This window comes from Oxyura jamaicensis, chromosome 23, assembly GCF_011077185.1.
Source record: "Oxyura jamaicensis isolate SHBP4307 breed ruddy duck chromosome 23, BPBGC_Ojam_1.0, whole genome shotgun sequence".
In the NCBI taxonomy this organism is placed as follows: domain Eukaryota; kingdom Metazoa; phylum Chordata; class Aves; order Anseriformes; family Anatidae; genus Oxyura; species Oxyura jamaicensis.
In genome coordinates this window covers 4,031,993-4,055,719 of record NC_048915.1, presented here as the reverse complement: position 1 = coordinate 4,055,719, position 23,727 = coordinate 4,031,993, and the positions used below count along the sequence as shown (strand labels likewise).

The 23,727-nt window shown below is 50.7% G+C and overlaps 1 protein-coding gene across 1 annotated transcript; it reads left to right on the top strand.

Annotated features, from left to right (window-relative positions):
- The first annotated feature begins 9,942 nt into the window (after positions 1–9,942).
- On the top strand, positions 9,943–20,275 carry ZC3H12A (zinc finger CCCH-type containing 12A). Its single transcript, XM_035345698.1, has 6 exons — positions 9,943–10,104; positions 10,241–10,834; positions 15,370–15,509; positions 16,311–16,545; positions 17,077–17,183; positions 17,287–20,275. Exons 2-6 carry the CDS (start codon positions 10,284–10,286, stop codon positions 18,285–18,287), a joined length of 2,034 nt encoding a protein of 677 aa, XP_035201589.1. The 5' UTR covers positions 9,943–10,104; positions 10,241–10,283; the 3' UTR covers positions 18,288–20,275.
- The last annotated feature ends 3,452 nt before the right edge of the window (positions 20,276–23,727 follow it).

The following is a 23,727-nucleotide window of genomic DNA, read 5'->3' as shown; positions in this document are numbered from 1 at the left end:
AGGGGCTGACTCACTGCTTTGTCGAAACACCGGGAAACTTGCCGGGGGATTGCAACACCTCGTTTAATCCTCTAGGTGGGAGGCTGCGAACACGGATCCGGCGAGGGGAGCCCTCGGGCTCCGACGGGAGCCCCGCCGGGCGCTGCCCCAGCTCCGGGGCTGAGCCATGTCAGAGCCTGAGCACCCCCCGCGGCCTGGAGAAGCCGGGGCTGGGGCTGAATGCTGGGCTTTCTGCCCCCCTTCTACAGCACCGGCTGTCTGAACGTTGGGTCTCTCTGGGCCACGGTTTCCGAAAGGAGAGGATGAGGTTTGACGTCTTCTCCTTGAGGCTCTTTCTTCATCCCGGCACCGCTGCTCCCTGCCCACATGCTGCCCGAGTTCCAGCTTCCCAAAGTGCCTCCGAGTCCTTCTGGGCAGCGTTAGGGCAGCTCCGCGGGGCCTCCTGCAGCAGGAGCTGCCCCCAGCTGCAGGGGGGTGCTCGGTGTGGGAGCAGCCCAAGGCGTGCGGTGACAGCAGCACCCCGCTCGGAGGCTGCTGGGGCACGATATTTGGCAGCTGGAGCCTTCCCCAGGCAAGAAGCTAGAGCAGACCATCGGGGTAGTGCTGCTGATGTTCCTGAAGGGACTGTTGCATGCGCGGGTTTTTTCCTCCGTTTCAACAGCACACCAGTGTGCAGCGTCACTGCTAAAGCGGGCCCGACTGTAAACCCAAAGTCTTCTGTTTTTGTGAAACTATGGTTTTCTACCAAAAGCGGTTATCTCTGGTAGACAGCCAGCTTTTCAGCCCTCGCAGAGACACCGTGCATAGATCAGGAAGGAAGAGAAGGATGTGCTGCTCGGTCCAATCTGCAAATAGGCGGAGTGGCAAGACAAGGCCTTGGAAAATGCACACAAGATTTGTCTGTTGTTCTGACAACCAGAAGTTGTTGGTATTTACTGTGCAGAGAATTCAAGGCTATAAATTGAAGGGAATCTTTCTGCTCATCAGATTTGGACAGACAGGCCCAGAAATGCAGCATGCCATTTATCAGATGGCTTTAGCTGTCAATAAGCCCCTCTCTGTGTTGTGTCAGCCAATTTTCCTTCCAAAAAGCTAGAATGAACAAGAAGGAAGTTTGGACTGCAGTGTAAAACCTTTCTCACTCCTCTGGGAGGAAAACCTAATTGTCAGAAAAGCGGTGATTTGCCCCAAAAAGCAGAACTGAAGTGCAATCACTTCTCTGCCCTCTCCGCTCGCTGTCAGACGTGAATCAGGTGTGTGGGCTGGGAGGACGTTGTACAAGGTTCGCGAGTTCGTGCGCTGAAATAGGCTGACAAACAGACCTCAGATCCCACAGACTGCCCATGAATATTGTGTCTCTTGGCTCTCCCGTCCCATACGCTGTTTTGCAATGAATGCATCACTTCTTTTGTACGCTGTTGTGCAAAAGTGGAAAGACGGGCTGAGGCCTGGCTGGGCTCTGCCGCTGCTGTCTGTTGGTCAGACCGAGCAGAGCAGGATTGGTGCTGGGTGGCGCAGGACCCAGGGGCTGCAGCAGCGTGCTGGGAGCAGGGCAGTGCCGGAGGGCAGCTCCTTGCAGAAATTCTCCGCTGCCCAGAGCAGGCAGAGCCCTGGGCTGCTCCGGCTCCACGGCACCACGGCGCTCCTGGCGTGGGGAAATCCCCAGCCAAAGGCAGTGAAAGCACGGTCTTGCCCCACAGAGGCAGGCTGCTGAACACCAGCGTAAGTGCAGGGCCAGGCCAGCCCTGCTTGCACTTCTGCTTTGTGCCCGTTGCACAACAGCGACAAGCTGCACGAAGCGCAGAGCCTTTGCTCCGAAACCGGACGGCTCCATCCCCGGCCGTGCTCGTGGCCGTCCGCCAAACATCACGAACAAGCTTTGGCACAGCTAGGCGGGCTGATTTAATAACACCTTCTCTGCTTTTTTAGCCTGTGCAGGTAGGAAAGCACCCGCTGGACCCTGCCGGCCGGATCCCCGGGCTGCCGCGCTGACACACGCTGAGTCAGATCAGAGCGGCTCCTGCCGCCACTGACATCATGGGAGCCGAGGGGAGAGCCGAGCAGGCTGTTTGTCTTTCTGCCCCGGCTGACACACATCCGTCTTGTGGGAGGGCTCTGGGGTAGCCAGCGCTGCCCCGCATTGCGCAGGCACCCACCGGCACAGCCCCGATGGCGAAGGCCAGCCCCGTGTCCGGAGCAAGCTGCCAGCCCGAGCGCCTTGCCAGGAGCAGGAGGAAATGAGAGCTCTGAGAGCTTCCTGAGCTGCGCCGCGTGCTGCGGCACCGTGCCGGGCAGAGCGGGGTCCCCCCTTACACGCAGCTCTACCGGGAACCTCCTGGCTGTGGGGTGAGGCACAGCCTGTGTCCCAGAGCCTGTGCCATCAGCCAAAGAGGTCCCAAAGGAATTAACTCCTTGGGTTTCAGAAAGGAAGGAGCTGGAGGTTCCCTTCCCTGGCACCCTGGTTGCACAGAGCCATGCTCCTGGATGGGATGAATCCCAAAAGGACAGACCCCAAGCTGGGGTTAGCATCGCAGGGACCCCCCCTCGCTGCTCCCCCAGACTGGGTGCTGCCGGGTGAGAGCACCTCTCCCTGACTAAGGAGAGCTCCTGCTCTCGGGGCCGGACACGCAGCAGCAAACCGTGGCACAGACAGCACTGGCACGTGTGTCCATTTGCTCAGGAAGCGTTTGCCACTTCAGATACGTCTCCATTCGTCCCCGAGCCGTGCCCACAGCTAACAGCTCCCAGCCGTGACACTGCTGCCTCAGCTCCTCGCTGCGACCTGACTCACCCGGAGCCCTCGTGCAGAGCCAGGGCACGATGCCACCGCATGCCTGCACACTGGGAGGCACGTGGTGGACACATGGACACAAGGCTGAGGGCAGGACGGGTCTGCTGCAGGGTCCTGTGCTCTTTTATTTGAGCAAGGACTCTCCGCACGGAGGTGCAGGAGGGCTCCCTGCACTGATGCCCCTCCTGTGCCGGCATGCTGCACTTGGTCCCTCACCAAAAATGTGTTTCCCAGATGGATGTGACCTCCTCAGGAGGTATTTGTTCTGCTATAGGTATAAATCCTCTGCTCCTCACATGCTCTGGGTGGCCTAAAATATTCTGCGACCTTCTATTTAAACATCTCACATTGCTTCCATGAAACATTTGTTCGACATACATTATTCTTTAAGCTCTGAAGTAGTAAACGCTCCCGGGCACATCAGAGTACAGCAGATCCATGGCTACAGATGCTGCTCCTAAACAAACCCAGGCTGTGCAGGCAGGGATGTTTCCAGAGAAGGGGCTGTTTCTGGAGAAGGGGACAGCTGATACTTTCCAGCAGAGGGGCAGCGACTGGGAAGGGCTTAGCGAAACGGTAACTGCCTGCTGTCACAGACACTTGCGTAACCACTCGGTTTTCCCCACCATTATTTATTAGTTGAGTCTGTTGCTTCTCTCCCCTTCTGACTCTGCTGTGGTAAGCCCGAGGTTACCCAGTAAGTCCAGAGCACTGCTTGGAGAGGCTGCTGCCTGAGTGCAAGAGCTCCGGGTATTTCTGTTAGATATATTTGCTGGGACGAGTTGATTGCTGGAAGGAATCACCCAGATAATCAATCACTGATGCATCCTGGGCAGGATTTGGCGTGGGGATGTGGCTGAATCACTCTCCCAGGCCCAGCCAAGGCCTTTTTGTGCTGCCAGGACAGCCAGCAACAGGGTTTGGGGGGAGCTATCCTGCCCCCGGCGGTGCTGTGCCGGGCTGCTGGGTGTCTCCACCTCCCATGGAAGGCTCTGGGGGATGCACTCAGAGCTGCTCAGCCCTTGGGGCCCTTGGTGGGACAGAGCAGGAGGATTCATTTCACATCTTCCCTGGAGGGCACCTGTCTCAGCACCCCGGCTGCTCAGCCGAGACCCCACACCAGCAGCCACTGGGACAGCCAGGGCGATGGTAAGGCTTCTGCCGTCTCCATCTCCCCAACCTTCAGCAATAACACAGGTTTACGGAGTGAAAGAGACCTCAAAAGGATGGCTCAACTGCTTGATGGAAGCTCAAGAGAAATAAATGGTCAGGGTGTGCCCGCTCCATCTGTCACTGAGGAAAAAAGCCCGTCCTCCTCTAACTTAACACCATCATTCACCAAGACCAAAGGCGGAGATCAAGGCTGCCTACTCAGAGTAGTACCTAAGGCCGTGTCTACTCAGGCATACAGGAGTCGTGGTGACAGCCTAATAAATTTCTCCGGTGTGGGCCCTCCGGAGTGGTTTGCTGTGTGTGCTCTCTCCCAGAGCAAGTGTTCACCCCTGTAACAGGTCTGCTCTGCGAGGAGCCCTCGGGCTACTCAGGGTGTAAGTTACCATGCAGAGCGTTTATGAAGATCTCCTTATAAGCCAGGAAATAAGTTCAAGAGAGAATATTTCAGAGAAAAATGAGTCTATTTTTCTGCAGCTGCAGAGGAATCCCACACTCGCGGATGAAGGAAGCAGCGCTGGGAAGACAGCTAGCAAAACCACAAGCACTGTGGGCACACAGGCTCAAAACACAAGTCAGTGAGTTCTGCAAATCCTTGTTTAGCTTCTCCTTTTAGTGCCGCACTTTCCTTTTTGCACAGCAGACTCGAGGTACCTTTGCCCTTTCGAAGCTCTGTGGCATAGCGCCGGGGCTGGGAGGCCAGGACTCCTGGCTTGGCTCGCGTGCACCGGCGTGGAGCTGGGCAGCGAGAAGGGAGCGAGCCTCTGCTGGTGCCTGCTCCGGGCTCAATTCCAAGCCGGGGCCATGCATCAGCTGATGGAGTCGCACGCTGGCAACCAGCTCCGATGCTGCCATCAGAGATGTCTTTATCGAAGCAAGCGAGAGGAGCAGATGGTCTCTCAGTCAGCACCGCCGTAAATGCGAGTGCTCGTGGCTATAAAAGCAAGCTGCTATAAAGAGATGTTGCTAAGCTTTCCTTCCAGCATTATTGCCCAGCTTTCCTCGCGAGGCATGGTGACCCTCCTCCAAAGAAAGGGCGTAAATCAGCACTTGCTTCCCCCTTTAATTCCTGGGTGTGCTGAGGACTGCGTAATAAATTACACTGCTCACTTTAAAAGTAAATCCAGATGCAGCCCTGCCAGCTTCTTGAATCCCTGCATCGCAGGTCATGGGAGGACTCAGTTAAACTACCTGCTATTGCTCTCATCACACAGGAACACGTGTTGATAAACGGGGAGACCAGCCAGCAGACCACTCGTTTATTTGGGCTTCAGGTGCAGTAAAGCAGGACCTTTCTGCTCCTGGATCAATGCACTGGCACGAGGAGTTGATGGAGTTTCAGCCCATCAGCACTGACCAGACCTCCCTAGTGAACACCTCCACCTCCAAAGCCAGACCTCGGAGTGCCCGTAGCTCCATGGCTGAAGGCACAAATAGTTTACAAGCTCGGTGTTCGCTCTTGCCATGCTGTCTGCCCTATTTCCTGCTCCACAGGCAAAAGGGATTTAGGGCTCTGAAGCTGTGGGGAATGCACAGCTCCCAAGACAGCCAGGCTCTGCCCCTTCCCCTCCCAGAGCAGCTGTTGGCTGAGCTCAAGCTCTGAGCAGATACGGATGTGCCTTCCCGTAATTGCTCGGGGCTTGTCTACACAGGATTTTTAAGAAAGTTAACATGAAGTAACTAATCCAAAGTGGATTAAAGAGCATTAAAATTCTGCATAAAACTCACATTCAGAATTAAAGTGGCCTTAATTCAGTTTAATTTACTCTCAAATGCTACTAAATAAGGCCATTCAAATTGTCCTTAATTAACATAAGTGTTCCCGTGTAGGCATTTATAAATGAGGTTTAATTAGCCCATTTTAAAAAGTTAGATCTGAGTGAGCTGTCTCGAGTTTCTGCAGGTAGGCAAGCCAGGTCCGCGGCCACTTTGCTGACAAGGCTCCTGATTGAGGCTAGTTAGCAATAGTTTTGTAGCGTTGGCATCTCTTCACCAGGAACTGGCACGCAACCAGCTTCCTCCCCACCAGCAGGTAATAAAATCCTCGCATACCACCTATTTTGACTGTATTAAGTGTACGAGTGGGAGATGAAAGGCACTGCAAGGGGATGAGCTCTTCCTTTAAAATCCAGGACAAGGGAGTGGTAATCCCTAGAAAAAGTCCCTGGAAAAGTGTGATGTCAGGATTTTTGGGACTTGTTCGCGAGCACGAAACGAGCCAGGAGAAAAGCACTGCTTTGCATTGAGTCAGCAAGGAACTGAAAGGAGATGGAGGACCGGCAGGGACGGAGCTATTTCAGGCTGCCCAGCCACCACGGCTGCCTCCGGCTGCTTTTGCCTCTTTTTGGCTTAGCAGAAGTACTGATTCCAAAAAGATAACCCTTCCGTGGCAGGAAACACGCCGCTGGCCACCCGCGATGGTCAGATCCGGCATGTCGTGTGGTCTCGCATCTGGCTTGGCCTGCCCGCCGCCCTCCCCCTCTGCTCTCACAAGTTCCTTGTCAGGAAAGGCCCCGTGCATGCGTGCTCGGGAGGGGATTTCCGCGCCGCCTTCCTGTGAACGCACATCTCCAGCAACGGGCCTGAGCCACCAGCACAGCCCGACTCAACCCGAAATAGCAGCCGGCGGTGCCGAAGGGACTGCCCTCTCCCCGCACAGGCCTTCCCTCGACAGAAGGAGGACGATGCAGACACGAGGCTGCTGGCTCAGCGCTCTGCCTCCTGCTCAGCACCGCTCCGGCGCGGTCACGCACCGCTGCCCAAAGGCTCCAGCCCCCCTGGGTAAGCCTCCTGCCCCTCTGGGACTGGGCCTGCGTGTCCCAGCACTCCGTCTAGCCCCGCCAGCCTAGCAGAAAGAAAGCTGAAGTGATGTCAGAGCGATGAGGACCTGACCTTTGGGGACAGGCTGGGGCACAGCTCGGCATCTCGGTTGTGCAAGACCACTTCCCTAAAACACAGTGGTGTTTGTTGGCCTGTGGACGGGGAAGCAGGGTGTGCAAGACAGAATGCACTTCAGCAAAATGCTGCTGGAGGTACGCAAGTCCCTTTATGAAATCCACAGAATGGTTATTAGCGTGTCTCTGGCAGACTTGGTGCTTCAGGCTCCTCCGAATATGCCTCCCTTCGCTTCTCTTGGACAAGTTCTCTGTTGTGCAACTCCTCCGGCATTCCCCGGCCTGGGACAAGTCGCTGCTCAAAAACTGATGTTTGTAGGCTGCTGCTATCAGCGTTGGCTGCAAGGGATTGTTCACAAGGCAATGACTTCACTGAAGTCCTGCTGGATGTTACGCCCCAAAGTGAACAGAGAGGCTTGTCTGGAGAAAGCAAGACAAGCAAGTTTCTGGAAACGACACACTGAAAGGCAGCAAAGCAGAACCTTACCGCATGAGGTCTAGGGGATGGAGAAGGAGAGACGTGACTGTCCCTGCTGTGGCATTGCTGAAGAAGCTGCAGGCTTGTTTGCACAAGGAGTTTAACTGTAGTTCCTCCTCCTCCATGTTGTGGAGTGGGTCGATATATTTCAACACCACTTTAAAAAGAGGCGGTTTTTCTTTGGGACTGAGAAGCTGCACAAGCCTTTCTGACAAGAAGCTAGAGAGGAGGCAGCGTTGCAGGACAGCTGTTCCTGCTGCTCACTCTGCTCAGAGGAGTCTTTGTGCTCTTTCATGAAGAAACAAACTCTCTTAAATTATATATGACAGTGAAAGGTTTCTGTCCATCAGTGATTCCATCGGTGGCTCTGGTCTGCAAATCTTCATGTCCTCAGAAGCTGCAGCTTCCCCAGGAGTCTTTGCAATGCCAATTGCAGTAAACTTTCTCTTCAAAGCAATTTGCAAATGTGAAAAAAAAAAATCAAAAGTAACCACCGAGAGTTCTGGGGTGTGGCCAGTGTATGAACCCTTTCGACTTCTAGGGTGGAGAAGCCAACATCCCCTCTCCCTATCCTGGCTTCTCTTTCAATGGAAAAAGGCAGCGTGCGGCTGCTGTCACTGCTTTGCATAAATCAAAAGATCCAGCTTTGTGGATCTTGCGTGGGGTATTTCCTATAAAAAGCACATCTGTGGCCATACTTTTTGGTGCAATAGACTTTAGCCTGGAAGCAAAAGCACACAAACAAATGCTAAATTCATGCTGACTGGAGTAGATTCCAAGGGAAAGAAGAGTTGGGAAAGCACCTACTTAAGTACTGACTAAGGATATTATCTCTGATCTGAATCTAGCCTGTGTGTGTGTGTTACTGTTGAGTACACAGTGCGGTTTCAGACATGGCCAGAGACAAGAAAAAATGATTGTTTCAGGGTAACCACAAGGAAGATGAATGCAAATGTATTCCTGTAACTGGGAGAGTTCCCTTGCTCTTAAGTTGGGCTCCGGCACATGGCCTTAGGGAAGCAAATTTGCAACTACCTTCATTAAATTGTTTAGGAATGATTAATCAGAAGTCAGAGTTGTACAATTTTTGCACATTGTGAAATGGCAGTTCAATTCCTGCAGTTACGTACGGCCCGTAAGAGCGGCTTTAACCAATAGTCGGGGGCTCAGTGCTGCCTGTTGCTAGGTGCTTCCCACCCGCTCTTATCTCCTCCAAAAGCTGGGGTTGATAAATCTCCACTGGCTGAGTCACCGCTACCTGCATCACGCAGGGATCAAAGCAGCAGCTCAACGTGACAACCCCATGTCTGTCAGCCCTGCCAGCTGCTGGGTGCACACCCTGCGTGTGGCGTGTGTGGGCATCCTACGGATGGTCACCGCTGACCAAGGTGGGCCACCACAGCCAGAGCTGCTGCCACCAACCCTGACCGCCTCGGCAGCGTCCGTCCATCGGGTGACGGCAGTGTCAATATGTGCTGTGCCCACGCACCAGCTGCTGGAAGCACAGCTCATAAAAAACACACAAATCGAGCAGCCTTGCTGATATGCCTGAAGCACGTGGCTGCACATTCACGCATTCATTTTGTATAAAGCTGGCCACCGCCTGGCCTTAGCTTGAACACTGTTTTTGCATTTTCGGTAAGTACCCTGAGTGAGTTTTCACTTGAAAATTTACAACTTACCGTTCCCTGCCCTCTGTCCCATTTCGCTCCCTTTCCAGTTTCAGCCTGTGGGTGTCCTGTGCTTTCCTACGGACTGAAGTGCACTGAGGCTTGGAGTGACGTTTTCCTGACAGCTAGGTCAAAGACTGCTCTTTGCCATGGTGAGGATCAGCTGGCTTGATCCTGCCTGATGCCCTGTTTAGGTCAGGAGACATTCGCTCGCTCAGCAGGCACTGGGCACACATTTCAAGCTCAGGGACTCAATCACCACTTGATATCCACCTCTGAAACTGCAGCTGTACCTCACCTGAGCTAGTGGGAGTAAGGAAGAAAGAGCCAGGGCTGGAGTCCTTCTGAAACACACCTTTAAATGGTTTTCACCTCAGAACAGCAGCAGCCAAGGACAAGCTGGAAAGCTATCTGAGAAACCAGCTGCTCTACCACATCGACCTCTTTGATCTGGGGTTTTACCCGCGTGTGCTATCTCGGGGTTTTGTTGGGTCTCCTGCTCCACTCGCAACCCCAAATCAGCCAGGTGAAAGTGCAGCAGATCGCAAAATCGAGAGTAAAGGCTGTCTCCACAAGCAGACCAGGAAGAAGATGAATGAATTTACCTAACGAGCGCACTTGTCGGGGCAAATCTGCCTTTATTGCAACACGATTTGCATAAAAACCAGGTGTTTGCAGAAAAGGACCTGTCTCTACATCCACCGGGGTTCATTCCGCGAGGAGGCACTCGGCGGGGGCTGGAAAGAGACCAAAGGGAACAGAAGGGGCCGGGGCAAAGCGGCGGGGATAGGGCCGGGCCTCCCCCACCAGGCGGCGGGGCCCGGGGGCTCGGCGGGGCCGCTGGCGAAGCCCCAGGGGAGGCCGCACGCCCGGGCCGGGCCAGGCCCCGTCGCCTCCCGGCCTCTCCCCGGGGCCGCGGCCGGGCGGGGCGCGGGGCGGACCGGGAAGCGGCCTCCGCTCCGCCCCGGCCCGCTCTGCCCTTCCGCGTTGGCGCAGCACTCCCGGAGCCCCGGTATAAAGCAGCAGGCAGCGGCGGCGGCCGCCGCCCGGCTCCGCTCCGGCCTTATGGAGACGCTGCGGGGGCCCGACGGGGGGAGGCCGGTAAGGGGAGAAGGGCCGGGGCCGGGCACGCGGGGAGGCCTCGGGGAGGCGGCCCCGGACGGAGGCCCGGGATGGGGGGAGGAGGCCGGGGCGAGGCCCGCCGGGATTCTCTAACGCCGCCGTTGTTGTCCCGCAGGTCCCGGGGGTGAGCGGAGGCCGGGAGGCAGCCGAGGGCAAGCATGAGCGCGGGCAGCGTCTCCTCCCTGCTGGGCTGCCCCGGCTGGCGTGAGGCGTTCCCGGTGGGCAGGCAGCAGGTCTCTCGGCTGGATGAGAGGATGAGCTCCAGAGATCCGTGTGAGAGCGGGTACCTCAGCCTGGGCATCCCGCTGCCCACCCGGGCAGTGAGCTGTGAGGAGGGAGGCCAGCCCGCCATGCTGGGCACCGAGCTGCCTGAGGCCGCAGGGAGCCCCACGCAGGAGCCCCCTGACAGCCTGGAGATGCAGCTGAAGGTGGACTTCTTCCGCAAGCTGGGCTACTCCTCGGAGGAGATCTATGTTGTCCTCCAGAAGCTTGGCCTCAATGCCGACACCAACACTGTCCTCGGGGAGCTGGTGAAGCATGGCCCGGCTGAGCGGGACCCGGCGGAGGCCCCGCAGGAGACCAAAGAGGCTCCTCTGGTCCCTCGAGGAGGAGCTGCCAACAAGACCCCTGCACCCGTGCCGCCTCCAGAGGAGAAGGAGAGCGATAACCTGAAGCCCATTGTTATTGATGGAAGCAATGTGGCAATGAGGTGTGTTTGGGGTTTTGAAGTGGGGACAGTGGTGGGTACAAATCGATGCTGCTTGTCCTCAGTGCAGTCCTAAAGTGACCCTGTAAGGTGATGGCTTACTGTGACCCTCTAGCTGTGATGGGTGCCAAGGTCTATGAGCTTAGAGCCTGATAAAACTCAGGATTTTTCACAAAAACTACAACTGGATGTTTTGGTGGTGGCTGGTAATATTTTCCGAGATACATCGCTAGCACGTGTAGTCCTCTCTGGAGGATGAATGTCACATTTGCAGATGGAGTCTGTTCTGCTGGCCTCTGCCAGCACTTAGCAGTGGTCAAAGGCTGCCCATTCTGACAGCAGATGTTACCTCATGGGGAAACAGAAGCTTCCTTCTGTATTCTAGCTGCTGAGGAGAATAACTGAAGATACATTGTCCTCTTACCTAATGGCTTTATATAAGTTTCTCTAGCAGGAAGTTGCTCAATAAATAAGTACAGGTTAATTAGAGAAGGCTTTGTAATATGGAGCTGTCTCCTGCACTGAAGGCCAGTCTCCAAATTGGCAGTCTTGTATTTTCATTGAATTTCTATACAGTAGAGAGAATTCAGGAGTCTGCAAAGGGACAATCTAGCAAAAAGATGTCTGGAATGGCCAATTCTGCCACTTTTGACACTGACATCAGGGCAGTGCTGCGACTCATCCTCAGTGTCTCTGGCGTTCTGGTGTTGGTAGAGAGGTCCTGTCAGGCTCTACAACCAAAGAAGGCCTGTGGAGCCCCTGGGTTGGATCAGTAATTTGGGGATACAAGAACCCTAATATTTATGGAGTACCTAGAGTCCCTGTGCTGGTTATTTATTGGCTTGTCTGTGTCGATCCTCCTTTCGTCTTGTCTTTTGGTCCCCTGTGGGTGAAAGTTACCTGCCACCACCCCAACTCCCGGTGTTGAACTTTCCCCCAGTACACAGATGGGTTCTGGGTTCCGTTTACTTTCTGTACCAGGTTTTGAAGTTGGGTTCCACAGTTAAAGCGAGCTTCTTCACTGCTTTAGTTTTATAGATCTTGTAATGTATGTTTGTGTGCACGTGCTTGCTTATTAAAAACGGGTGCACGGAGCTGTTGTGTACTCCAGCAACTTCTGTAAGGTGAAAGTGCTGAATGGAGACTTGATTGCAGGTGTGGTTTTCCCTAAGCCTGTCAGCCATGGCTGGCAGTTCTCAAAATAGAACTGAGAAAAGATAGACGGTCTGTGTGACCAGCTGACAGATCCTGTGAGTCCCCATGTGTTCTGGTGACAGTAGACCGGGGCCAGGGAGTGAAACATTTGACTTCGGAGTCTTCAGGAAAGTACTGACCTCAGCAGCTGCGTGGTCAATTGAGAAAAATGGCCTGTTGAGAGATGTGGGCTGATAAGTATGATTCTTGCGGTGATGTTTACCTTGGTTAAGTAGTTTGGCTTAAACAACAGAAATGGTTTCATTTATTGAATGGGGAGGCTCTTACCCATGAGAGTTACCCCATAACGCGCAGGAGAGATTACAGCAAATGTGACTCAGGGCAGGCCGGGCGGTAATAACAGCGGCGATAGGACAGTTTGACATGAGAAACGTAGTCTGGCTTTTTTAAGCAATTTGCTAGAAGGGGAATTCCATTCTGAAACTTCCTGTATTGATGGTGTGTGATGTTCCCTGCTGATTCATTTGCAGTGTGTACAGCGGCCTCCCTGAACAGCTCTTGACAAACATATGCAAATCATAGTGGAAATTAGCTTTTACTTCCTTCTAAGGGAATTTTTTCTTGGCTGCTGCCAAATCAGATCAGCCCAATTAGCTACCTTCTGTAGACTCTAGAGTGGTAGCAGGGACTCAATAAATAAGAAATAAGCAGAGATTTTTTTTCTGTAAGACTAAGTTAACTGATTATAATAAAAACAATCTGATATTGGAACAATTCTAGATCATTTGTCTTCCGATTGTTAATGTCAGCCTTCCTGTAACTTGGAAATCTTAGAGACACTGAACACTTTTCATTAGGTGTTAGTTCTGTTGTTAAATACCTAGCTCTTCTAGAATAATTCTTTTCAGAAAATTGAAGAGTTTTAGCAACAGCTTCAGAGAAGGGTGAAGACAGGAGAAGGAAAAGTAATTTTTTTCTAATGGCACAGTTGTACTAGCAGTAACAGCACTTCTTAATGCCTCTGGGGTGTAGACTGCTAGTAATTTACAAGGAAGTTTGTCCCTGAAGAAGGCATCTTGCTGGGTTTTGGAAGTAGAGCATGCAGTGTTAGAGGGCTTGAGAAGCCCAACCCTACTAGAAAACAAACTGCTGGCTTTAGTTGCTGTAGAGGTGGGTGGGGGAAAACACTAAACTTATTCACCTAGGAAGTGGCTTTCTGCATATGAAAAACAAATCTGGGTTCTATTTAAGAAGCCTCGTGCACTTGCTGAAATATAATACGGCACAACGTGATGACAGTTGGAAAATAATATATTAGATCCATAATTCCTTTGTCTCAAAAGCAAAGAAGCAGCAGTGTATGCTCCTAGGCCGGGGAGATACTTGCATGATTTTAATCCATTAATAGGATAAGAGCCCTCTTTTTATCCAAATGCGTAGTGTTGTGCGTATAGTGTCTTTTGTTTTCATTCCCTTTGATACCCGCTGGTCTTAAGTATTTTTCATGATGACATAAGAGGTTTGACATTTCAGAAAATGGGGGAGTCTAAATGCAAATTTGTCAGCAAACTAGTACGGGTTAAGCACCTTTGAAAACTGGTGATGTTGATGTGTTCTTGAGAGCTGGGCATGAGTGGAGCTCAGCAGTAGTGCTGTGTTGTATGGGGTAGCAACTACTGGTGATGTCCTCTGTAGTCTTTCCCTCTCTGGCACTGTAGGAAGGTTCTTCAGCCCTTTCACACAGCTGTGCTTCAGCTTTTCTTTTACACTTCCTAGTGCTCCTTAGGGGTAAGTGTAACCTGCTGGCTGTTAAGGCTCCACATCTGGGGGCAGTGTCTCCTCTGATCATAGGACACTTTCTCTGCTGTAAGCCATTGTACACCCTGCTTGACTCTGCTGCACAATGCTGTTCTAACTTTTCCCCTAGTACTTATGTTCATCTTTCCCTCCCTCTCCCTTTCTGCACTTGAAACATTTCCCTTGAGGCTCTCTATGTGCATTCAGACAATATCTAATTGTAGTGTGCTTGCTTCTTTGCTGTACATACTGCACCGGGCGGTCGTGGAGTTGATGGACCTCTGTAACAGCATGTGCTTGTCTTGGATTTACAGTCTTCAGCACTGATCCTGCCATGCCCCGGAGCTATGGGCTCTGTTTGTAATGAGTCTTTGACTACTGGAATTCTGTACAAACATCCAGAGGCATAACTAAGCATCTGTCCTGTTTAATACTATGCAAGAAATTTCACTTAGAAAAGCAAAGGCCTGCGAGCAGTTGTCACCAATACCCCAAACTTGTTATTACATCTTGTGTTGGTTGCACAGGAGCCCTTCTGCTGCTGGCTCCCCAGCTGCTCACACAGGTGGCCACTGAGATCAGGCGGTGTCACCTTCCACACAAGGCTGACGTCTGTTCACTGGCAGGATAAATGGGGTTTGAAACTTCATTCAAGTGTAGGTAGAATAAGATTTGAGGAAGGAGTAGTGCCCAGATAGGGAAAATCTGACTGAGCTATGGGACTGACTGAACTATGGGGTGCGTTGTTATCTTCAGCACAATGCATGTCAGAGTGTTGTCCCAAAATGCAGCCTCTCAGATCCCCAGAAGGACAAATCAGGCTGTAACACAGAAATATTGAAAGTCTGCCAGAACCATTATCAACAGAAGAGCTGATAGCAGTGTAAATACTGGCACTCATAGAACAGGACTGGTAGTTTCCTTTTAGAAGTTCTGGAAACTTACTGATATGACTGAATAATGAAGCAGCAGTTTTTTTATATTAGCAGGTTAGTTTCTGACGTTGTTGTCAAACTTTGTTCCTTAGCTGCCAAGTGCTGGTAACGACATTTGGCACTGATTGTGTTAAGGGAAGCATTGCTGTTTCATGCAAATAGCGTGTTTATAGCTGACTCTTCAGGCCATAATATAATGAAGGATCTTGCCTTGGTGCTGATGTCCTTGAGGTGCAGAATAACATAAGCAAAGCACCTTGTGAAGGTGCAGTTTACCATGGCAGAGGTTAGCCACTGGCAGTAGCTAGCAGAAAAGGACAAAGGAAGTTCAAGATCACACTGTGCTCAGGGCTAAAAATAAAGACCTAGGAGTCTAAAATTAAAGCAAAAGGCTCTGCTTCAAAAAGCAATTACTGCTGCTTTGTCTCTCCCACTGAGGATTTGGCTATTTATTGGTATACTGAGGTGCTAAAAACAACAGTGAAAATGAAGATCTTGGTGCTGCCATTTGAGATAAGCAATAATCCTGATTCTGCTGCTCCGACACTCGCTTAAGGTTGTCTGAATTGCTGGATCCATTTGTTTAGTGTTTCCTGACTAATCTGTACAGAACCTGAATATTGAAATCCTCACTTTTTTTCTTCAATGCAGCCATGGGAATAAAGAAGTGTTCTCCTGCAGAGGTATCCTGCTGGCTGTGCAGTGGTTTTGGGACAGGGGCCACAAGGATATCACAGTCTTTGTGCCGTCTTGGAGGAAGGAGCAGCCACGACCAGATGTACTTATAACAGGTGTGGAAATATGAAAACCAAAAGCAGCTTTTCAGGCTTACTGCTCTGTTGCTTAATGAGCTTGCAAAGTTCTAGCTAGTTAGTAATTAACTTATGAATGGAAGATCTGAGTAGCAGGAGATCCAATAAGCGGTGCTGACCAGCGAGATTTAAGGTCATTAAATTCTCCCCGAAGCAATTTCTTGCTTGGATCAGTTGGAATAATGCAGAGAACAAAGAACGTAATACTACTCTGCTTAACTTATTTCATAATTATTGAATTATTCTCCTTTGAGGGACACACCTTCATGCTATATATTTGGCTAACGTGTTTGACACGACACTAGACTGTACAGTTTCTAAACAAGCTAAAAGTAAAACCTTGACAGCGTGGTCATCATTGTTCAGATTGAGGGGGGTTTACTCTGAACTTAAGAACAGCAGAGATTTCTGAAAGAATTGACTCAAAAGGAATTTATGCATGTGGTGTGGCACTATAAAAGATACTAGCCTGCCAGTCTTAAATGCAAATCAATACTTCACTGTATGCAAAGGATTATGTGGATGGGACTCGCTGTATTCCAGTGGCCTCTAGTTCCTGAGTGTTCTCAGGTGCCCCATAGGCACTGGGGCTGGGAATCCACCTCTGACAAGCCTAACAGCTGGTATAAAAAAAAAAAGAGGTGAGAGTACAGGCTGGGTTGCAGAGATATTAAATTAATTTTCATGTATTTTGTGGTTTATTTATGCTTCTTTATCTGTGGGAGGGCCTTTGGGCTGTGCACATTCGTGTAAGTGTGTTCACAGTTGTGTTTGTTCTAGACCAGTACATTCTCCGTGACCTTGAAAAGAAGAAAATTCTGGTCTTCACTCCTTCCAGGCGGGTTGGAGGCAAGCGTATCGTCTGTTACGATGATCGGTTCATTGTGAAACTGGCACACGAGTCGGATGGCATTGTGGTTTCTAATGATACTTATCGGGACCTGCAGAATGAGCGTCCTGAGTGGAAGAAGTTCATCGAGGAGCGTCTGCTGATGTATTCCTTTGTTAATGACAAGTACGTTCCCAATCTTCATTGACATTAAAAATGTGAGCATGCAACTTGTGTTCATGAAGCAATAGCATGTGAGACATGAAAAGAGCAAAATGGGGTTGCAGAATGAAAACAACAGTCCCACAGATCTTTTTGTAGAAGGAGGAGTGACAGGAAGAACTCCTACCCAACTGTGGTGAGGTACAAAGGTGTGAAGAATTGGAGTAGTCTTCAGAGCTGTTTGTGGTTTGCAGCTAGGAGCTGTGCTCTAGAGGACTTCCTGGGAAAGCTCTAGGGCTTGAGTTCCTCACAGCACAATCATTAGCAGGCCCAGCTACAAGTACTGCTTCTGGTCAGCAGCAGAGCACAAAGTCTCTTCTATGAAGTGCTTCTTGTCAGTGGTTAGCAGGTGACTAGAGTTGTCTCTGCAGTGAAATGAGAGATTTTTAGGGCTCAGATAGCTCTTAATATCCAGTGAAATGGGAGACTTCTACAAGAAAAGAAATCTTGACCCTGGAAAGTGAACTGCTCCTGACTGGGACTTATTTTTCCTAGGTTTATGCCTCCAGATGATCCCCTAGGACGACATGGCCCCAGCCTGGATAACTTTCTGAGAAAGAAACCTGTGGTGCCAGAACACAAGAAGCAGCAGTGCCCTTATGGTAAGACCTGCCTTCTAAACACGAATACCAGCGTCTGTACAAGTATAATTTGTGCATTTAGTAAGATTCGGCTGTCATTCCATGCTATGCCTTTTCCTTGCAGGGAAGAAATGCACTTATGGAATTAAGTGTAAATTCTACCATCCTGAAAGGATCAATCAACCCCAGCGCTCGTTAGCTGATGAACTCCGAGCCAATGCAAGGCTGTCTCCTACCAGAAGTACCAGTGCTGTCAAGGAGGAGAAAAAGGGCAAAAGAAGTTCCCAGGCAGAGAGTGACAAAAGCTCTTTGCAGAAGGTCTCTGCAGAGAGGAAAAGCCTGACCCATAAAACAAAGCCTAGTGATGTTCCACTTCAGGTCAAAGGCTGTGTGTCAGGCAGTGTTCCTCCTAGCAGTGGGAGCCATAGGTCCTCTGAAAGGTACCAGCATCCTCACATGGACTCTCTGCCTTATATCTCTCAGGAGCATCTTGACTCAGGCATCGGGTCTCTGGAGAACCAAATGTCTGACATGTGGCCTTACAGATCTACCAGTCACTGTGATCACTCCCATGCTGAGCAGGTGGCAGTCTGCACCTGCAGTAGGCAGAGATCTGTCTACCCACACTCTTCCAGCTTAGAGCAAAATGGTCTGGTCCCTTACAAGCACGGTTCCCATAAATCGTCTGCCTCTGGTGCTAGCTTCTTGCAGTATAACCCTGAGATATCTCACTCAGGGCCACCTCACTCTTTCTCAGGCTATGGAGTACCTGTACACCCAACTAATGCAGGGCAGTACAGCCTGCCCAATGAGTATAACGCCCCTCCGTCTCATTCTCGTGAGTACTGGTCTGAACCGTACCAGATGCCTCCTCCTCAGGTGAGATCCACCAGTGTGCAAGATCCTCGGTCGGTGCAGAGAGCCCCGGGGCCAACATACGGGGACTCCTGCCAGTGGGTGTCTGACCAGTTTGTAGAGGAGAGGGCCAACGTGCACGTCAAGCTGTGTGGCATATTTCATCCCCATTTAGTTGATGCTGTGATGAGCCGTTTCCCTCTGCTTTTGGATCCCCAAAGGCTAGCTGCAGAGATACTAACATACAAGTCTCAGAATCCAGGTATATGAGGCAGATGCCAAGGGCAGCTGGCATGCCAAGCTTGCAGGGCAGTGTTTGCACTCTGTAGCTGCCATAGATGCCTTTTGAGGGCTCCTCCTTGTTCCTTGGAAGTCCTAGGCTCCAGCTAGAGGCTGGATACCAGATGTGGTATGCTCACAGTGATTTCTGTGAGCATACAGTGATTTTCCATGCCCCTTAAAGGTGTGAGAGCAGTCTGTGGTCCTGTCCTCCCCAGATGATGCTGAAGAGAATCTGGGTGCTGGGCAGGAGGAGAGGTTGCTGTTTCGGAGCAGGGCTTTTCCCCTGGGGGTTACATGGTGAGTCAGGTACACCCTAAATTCCTGCAGTTCAGAACTGAGCACAGCCTTACTCCTCCCAGTAGCTCAGGTTTTGAGATGGCTCAGTGTATGATCAGGCATGCAGAGGGAGGACTTTGTGGGGCCTGTGAAAGATAAGGGGATACTAATCTCTGTAGTGGAGAGGCTTTATGTGAAAACAGAAATGCATTGTCAAGGCTGTTCCTAGCCCTTTACTGAGCATCTTTACTAAATTGTACTATGCAGATCTGTGGAAAAATGCTGGGTTATGAATCTAGTATGAAGCTAGGTTTAGCTGACTTTAATTTGATTTTATTGGTGCAATTCCTTAATGATACTTTCCATACCCCTCCCACTGAAGCTTACCTTCCTGAGACAAGGTAATTCTATGGTCTATACCACAAGTGCTCAGCAAGCTGCTCAGCTCCCAGAAATAAGAGGAGCTAGGGATATAATCCTTCCTTTCTCAGGATAAAACACCTGATACTGCTCCAAAGCTGCATGTGAGTTGTGTTTGGCATTTGCTAGAAAAGGCATTAGTCAAAACATGTGGCTGACCATGCTGTTGATGCTGCTCTAAAACATTGACCTTGCCTGGTGTCCTGTCTTTGGCTTTCTCTGTGTAACACTGACAAAGAGGATTTATGATACTGTGCCTTTTGTCTTGAGACAGCAATAGTTTTGAGCTTTCAGTAAAACAGCTGTAGTCATGTCTGGACTGCTGCCAATACTGCTCCTGAGGATTCCTTAATATTCTTCTCTGTAAAGCTGTTGCCTCATCTTCCTTCTCAATATTTTCCTGTCCCCTTAAGCTTTGTCCAACTGTAACAGCATCCAGAAAGGTAGAATGAGACTTATTTGGTAAGACTGTTCCCCTTTCGTTCCCTGTTACTCTGTAAGATGGTTTTTTTACTGTAGATACTGTAACAGATTTTAAATATGCAAAAACAATTGCTGTAGTAATTGGTTCTGGTCCTGGAATTTCATTGTGCTTAGAGTGCGAAGAGGTTTCTTGCACTGCAGGCCAGAAGCAGTTGATTTGTTGATACACATTGTATCTGTGTTTTGTTTTGTTTTTTTTTTAATATGTCCATCTTGTGGTTAAACCAAGGTTGTTGAGTGGCAAATTATGAAGGGGAGAGTAGAATACAGCTATTGCTGAAAACTCCTGAGGAATGGTTTTGTCTATTACTCTTCTTCCCTCTGTCTAAGGAGTGACCTACCCGAACTGGCACCATGTGCCGTAAAAACCACAGGGACACAGAAACCTGTATACCTGGTTAATTATGATACATTACAAATTAGTAATGTTTCATGTTAGTAAGCAAAATGCTTCTTAATTTTAAGTAACCTGATACTTTGCATATTTGTAAATTACAGGAAAAATGGTTTTTAATGTTATTGTCAGCAACTTGCTGCTTGATGCTGGTTTTAATTAGTACTATTCTCGACTCAGCCACTGTGTTACTTGGCGTAGTATTTTTGTTTTTCTGGCAGAATGCTGATATATGCTTCTCTTGCAATCAGAAGACTAACAATTTATACTCAAAAGCTGACATTTCACTGAACTTTCTGTATCCTTACGCAGTATATAGTTTATGTACTGAATGGAGGCAGCCGTGTGAAAGCCATGGCAAAGTAAGAACTTGTGTTATATAAATAAAAACTGCTGAGTTGAATTATTTGGGCTCCAGTGGCTTTTTGGAAGACCATTCAACATGTAGCTTGCTTTCCAGGGAAGTCAGAAGATCTCCTGCCTCCGTGGGGATCCTCTGGCAGTCTCAGATCTCCACACATAGTTGAACAGCAGCAGCAGCCTGGCTGGATGTTGACAGGCTTAATTGATGCAGTATGATAGGTTAAAAAAATTGTTCCAAATTGCTTTAGTAGATAATAGCATGTCCAATTACTTGTTTACTATTTGGCATTACTGAAGTCGACCCACGGCCCAGGGGATGCACTGGCAATTAAGGTGTGATGAGGCAGCAGCGCGGTGGTATGTGACTGACTTGGCAGTATGAGAACTGCAGTGTTGGGTGTCTCGGGTGATAACACACAGTACGCTCCGGATCGTTGTGGAGGAAAGTGTGGGCTGTGGGTCAATTTTAGTTGATCTAAAATTTAGTAGTTCTAAAGTACAGAAACAAATGCACCTTCTCTCCGGTTATGCAGCACATCTGTGCCAGATGTGAGCGTGACGGTGTGCTCATCGTAACATGTCAGGACTTTGCTCTGAAGCTTTGTTACGAGCTGGGAAGGAAAAGCAGTAGGAACATAAGTGCTTGCATTTCAGAAGATGAATCCTCCCCTCCCACCTGCTATATTGTAGTACAACATGTTCTTATCTGACTTGGCAAATAATTTTATGGTCCTTATTCAAATTTGTGCTCTTAATTTAATACAGGGCAATGACTATTTCTAGTTAATAAAACCAAGGAGAGCAGGTGCTCCTGGGAATATTGCTCTGCTTCAGAAAAACAAATCTGAAGTCTGAGCCTCATTATCTGAAAGGTCATTATCTGTTGCGGAGGAATCCTTGGAAGGATGTTGTGTGTGAAGTAAGCCTGTGTGGCTCCGTGTGCATGTGATGGGCCATGGTGAGGGAGAATTAAGTGATGTGTCAGATCGGAGCAGGCCTTTTAACCAGGTGAAGACTTCTGTTTGCAGTGGGGTTTGTATCTGCTGTGAGTTGTTGGGTATAAGGTGAGGTGTTTGGTGTTAGCTGACAGCAAGTTAAACCTTCTTGCCCCTCAATTACTTCCTCTCTAGAGGCGTTACTGGCAGTGATGTTTTTTTGTAACCCAGAATGAAATCTGTACAGCTGAAAAACGTTACAGGATTTCAGGGCTGGGTCTTCCTGTAAAATCCTAATAAATAACATTAGTTCTGCAGGATGTGTACATGTGGGGGAAATTCTTGTTTTTATTTGTTAAACTGGAACTGATACAGCTAAAAGGATCTTTACTGAAACAGTTCCACTGCCGTAACCAGGAAGGGAAGAGCTGGCGCAGACTTGGTTTAGCTGTGATGTTAACAGCTCGTTTCCATTGCGGAGGTCATCCTGGTGGCGTAGGGACTGACCCTCCCAGATCTCTCCATAACACAAATCTGATCAAACCCATACCCACAAACTGCTGCTGTGGATGTTGCAATGCCACCTGGAAAACCCAGCTGAAATCCAGCCACCGTCCCTCTGAATTCTCTCGCGAGGCTCCTCTGGAGGTGACCCTGCCCCTGTTTGAGCATAAGTACAGCTTGTGCTCGACATGCCCGTGGTTATGTTCGCTGTGGTGCTGAGATGGTCGTGAATCATGGGGAACGCTGGTCAGAGTTGTCACTGGTGGGTATTTGGGTATTTTTTCTCCTTGCACAATCGTCCACGTCAGGTTACAGGCGCCTGCCTACCTGCGCAGGGGGTGGCTGGCCCTCGGCTCCGCTGTTATTGTGGAATTGCGAAGACATCCTGTGGCTCACCGCTTCCTGGTCTAAAATAGGTTAAATCTTCTCATCAGCTTACTGATCTCTCACATGCAGGTAAGGTCACACACAGGCACCCTGCTCGAAAGTTTTCTGTACTTGGGCAGGGCGACCCTGCCAATGACAGGGGTTGGGGTAGGAAAATCCCCCTGTGGAAGTGAGGAGGCTGAGCTGGGGGTGTTTGCGAAGAGGAGTTCACCAGTGTGCTTTGGGGATAGAGAAGGAGAGCCATCTCTTTGCCTTCCACACTGTATTAGAAATAGGTGCAAAGGTAGTTGAATATCAAAGTCAAAGCTTTGCTTCTACTGTGCCATGAAAGGGAGGGGAAGAGCCCTTCCTTTGGAAGTCGGTGCTGCAGGATAACTCAACTTTCCCTTTCTTCTCTAGAGTATTTTTTTTTAAAAAAAAAGAGAGCTGTGCTGTGGCAGAGGTCAGGGCAGAGACTGCTGCATTCCTGCCCTGCCTTCCCACGTGCAGGGGACCCAGCGTGGTCTCGGGGGCTCTGCTCTCCTTGCCCCTGCGCCAGCTGCCCTGGGCCCTTCTTGCTGAACTTCCCCCTGAACCCGCCTGGCTCCCTCCCACCGGGGGATTTCCAGGATGTGGCTGTCTCAGCTCTAACATTTTAAGGCGTCTTTGGAGGCAGGAATCTGACCTAAGACTCCAGCCTGGGCCGTGGGAAAGGGGCTGCACCCTCGTGTGTGATGATCCTGCCCGTCCAGGGCAGGCTGTGTCACACGGAAGCATTTAGAGCACCAGGGCAGAGGGGGGAAAATGATGAAGGAAGCAACCCCCAGCCCTGCAGCAACCAGCTGGGGAGGGTCTGGGTGCTGCGAGAGGGAAGGGAAGCAAGGCTGGGAGGCTGCTGGGCGCTGGGGATGCTGCTTGTGCAGGTACCTGCCAGGGCTCAGCCCTCTGGCTGCGCATTTTTCACTGCTCCTTGTGCTCCTCGACGCCCTGGGGTCTGAGCCTTGTGCTCCTTAAGGCCAGGCTTTGCAAGTGAAAAATGTTCCCTTTAGGGAGTTGCATCAGGGCAGCAGGAGCACTTTCTCCATCCTTTCTCCATCCCAGCTGCTCCCAGAGCAAACCACCCGGAGCAGGAGGCAGAGCTCAGCCCCAGGCTGCAGTGGTGGAGGGGAGCAGCGGCCAATGTGGCCCCTGAGGGGAAGCTGCAGACGAGGAGCGAGAAGCAGCTCTGTGGAGCAGCCCTGTGCTTCCCCCCGAGTGCCTCCCCCGCTCCTCTGAAGGCCCGCATTGCACAAGTGCTTTGGAGTAAATTCAGCATCTGGTTGAGCAATAGGTCAGGAGGATTTGCATGGCGCAGGGGCCCTGGGGAAAGGTTTCCCAGCTCCTGCTCAGCCGGTGAAGGCTCTGCGAGGGCTGGTGGGGAGGGAGCGCTGTGGGAGCAGGGCTGCTGCCATCTGGTTTCGCTCCTGCCCGTGGCAGAGGCAGGGAGCTGCTCTCTGCGTGGGGCTGGCAGGGGATTTCCAGCACAGCCCCGTTGGTGGCGACGTGCCACGCATTTGCCTGCTCTGCTTGCGGTGCTGCTTTGGCCCCAAGGAAGAGCCGGGGACTTGTGTGCTGGGAGCTCCTGCACCCACGGAAGCAGCCCTGGCACACAGACCCCGCAATGAGCAGGTTGGGAGCAGCCCGTGAC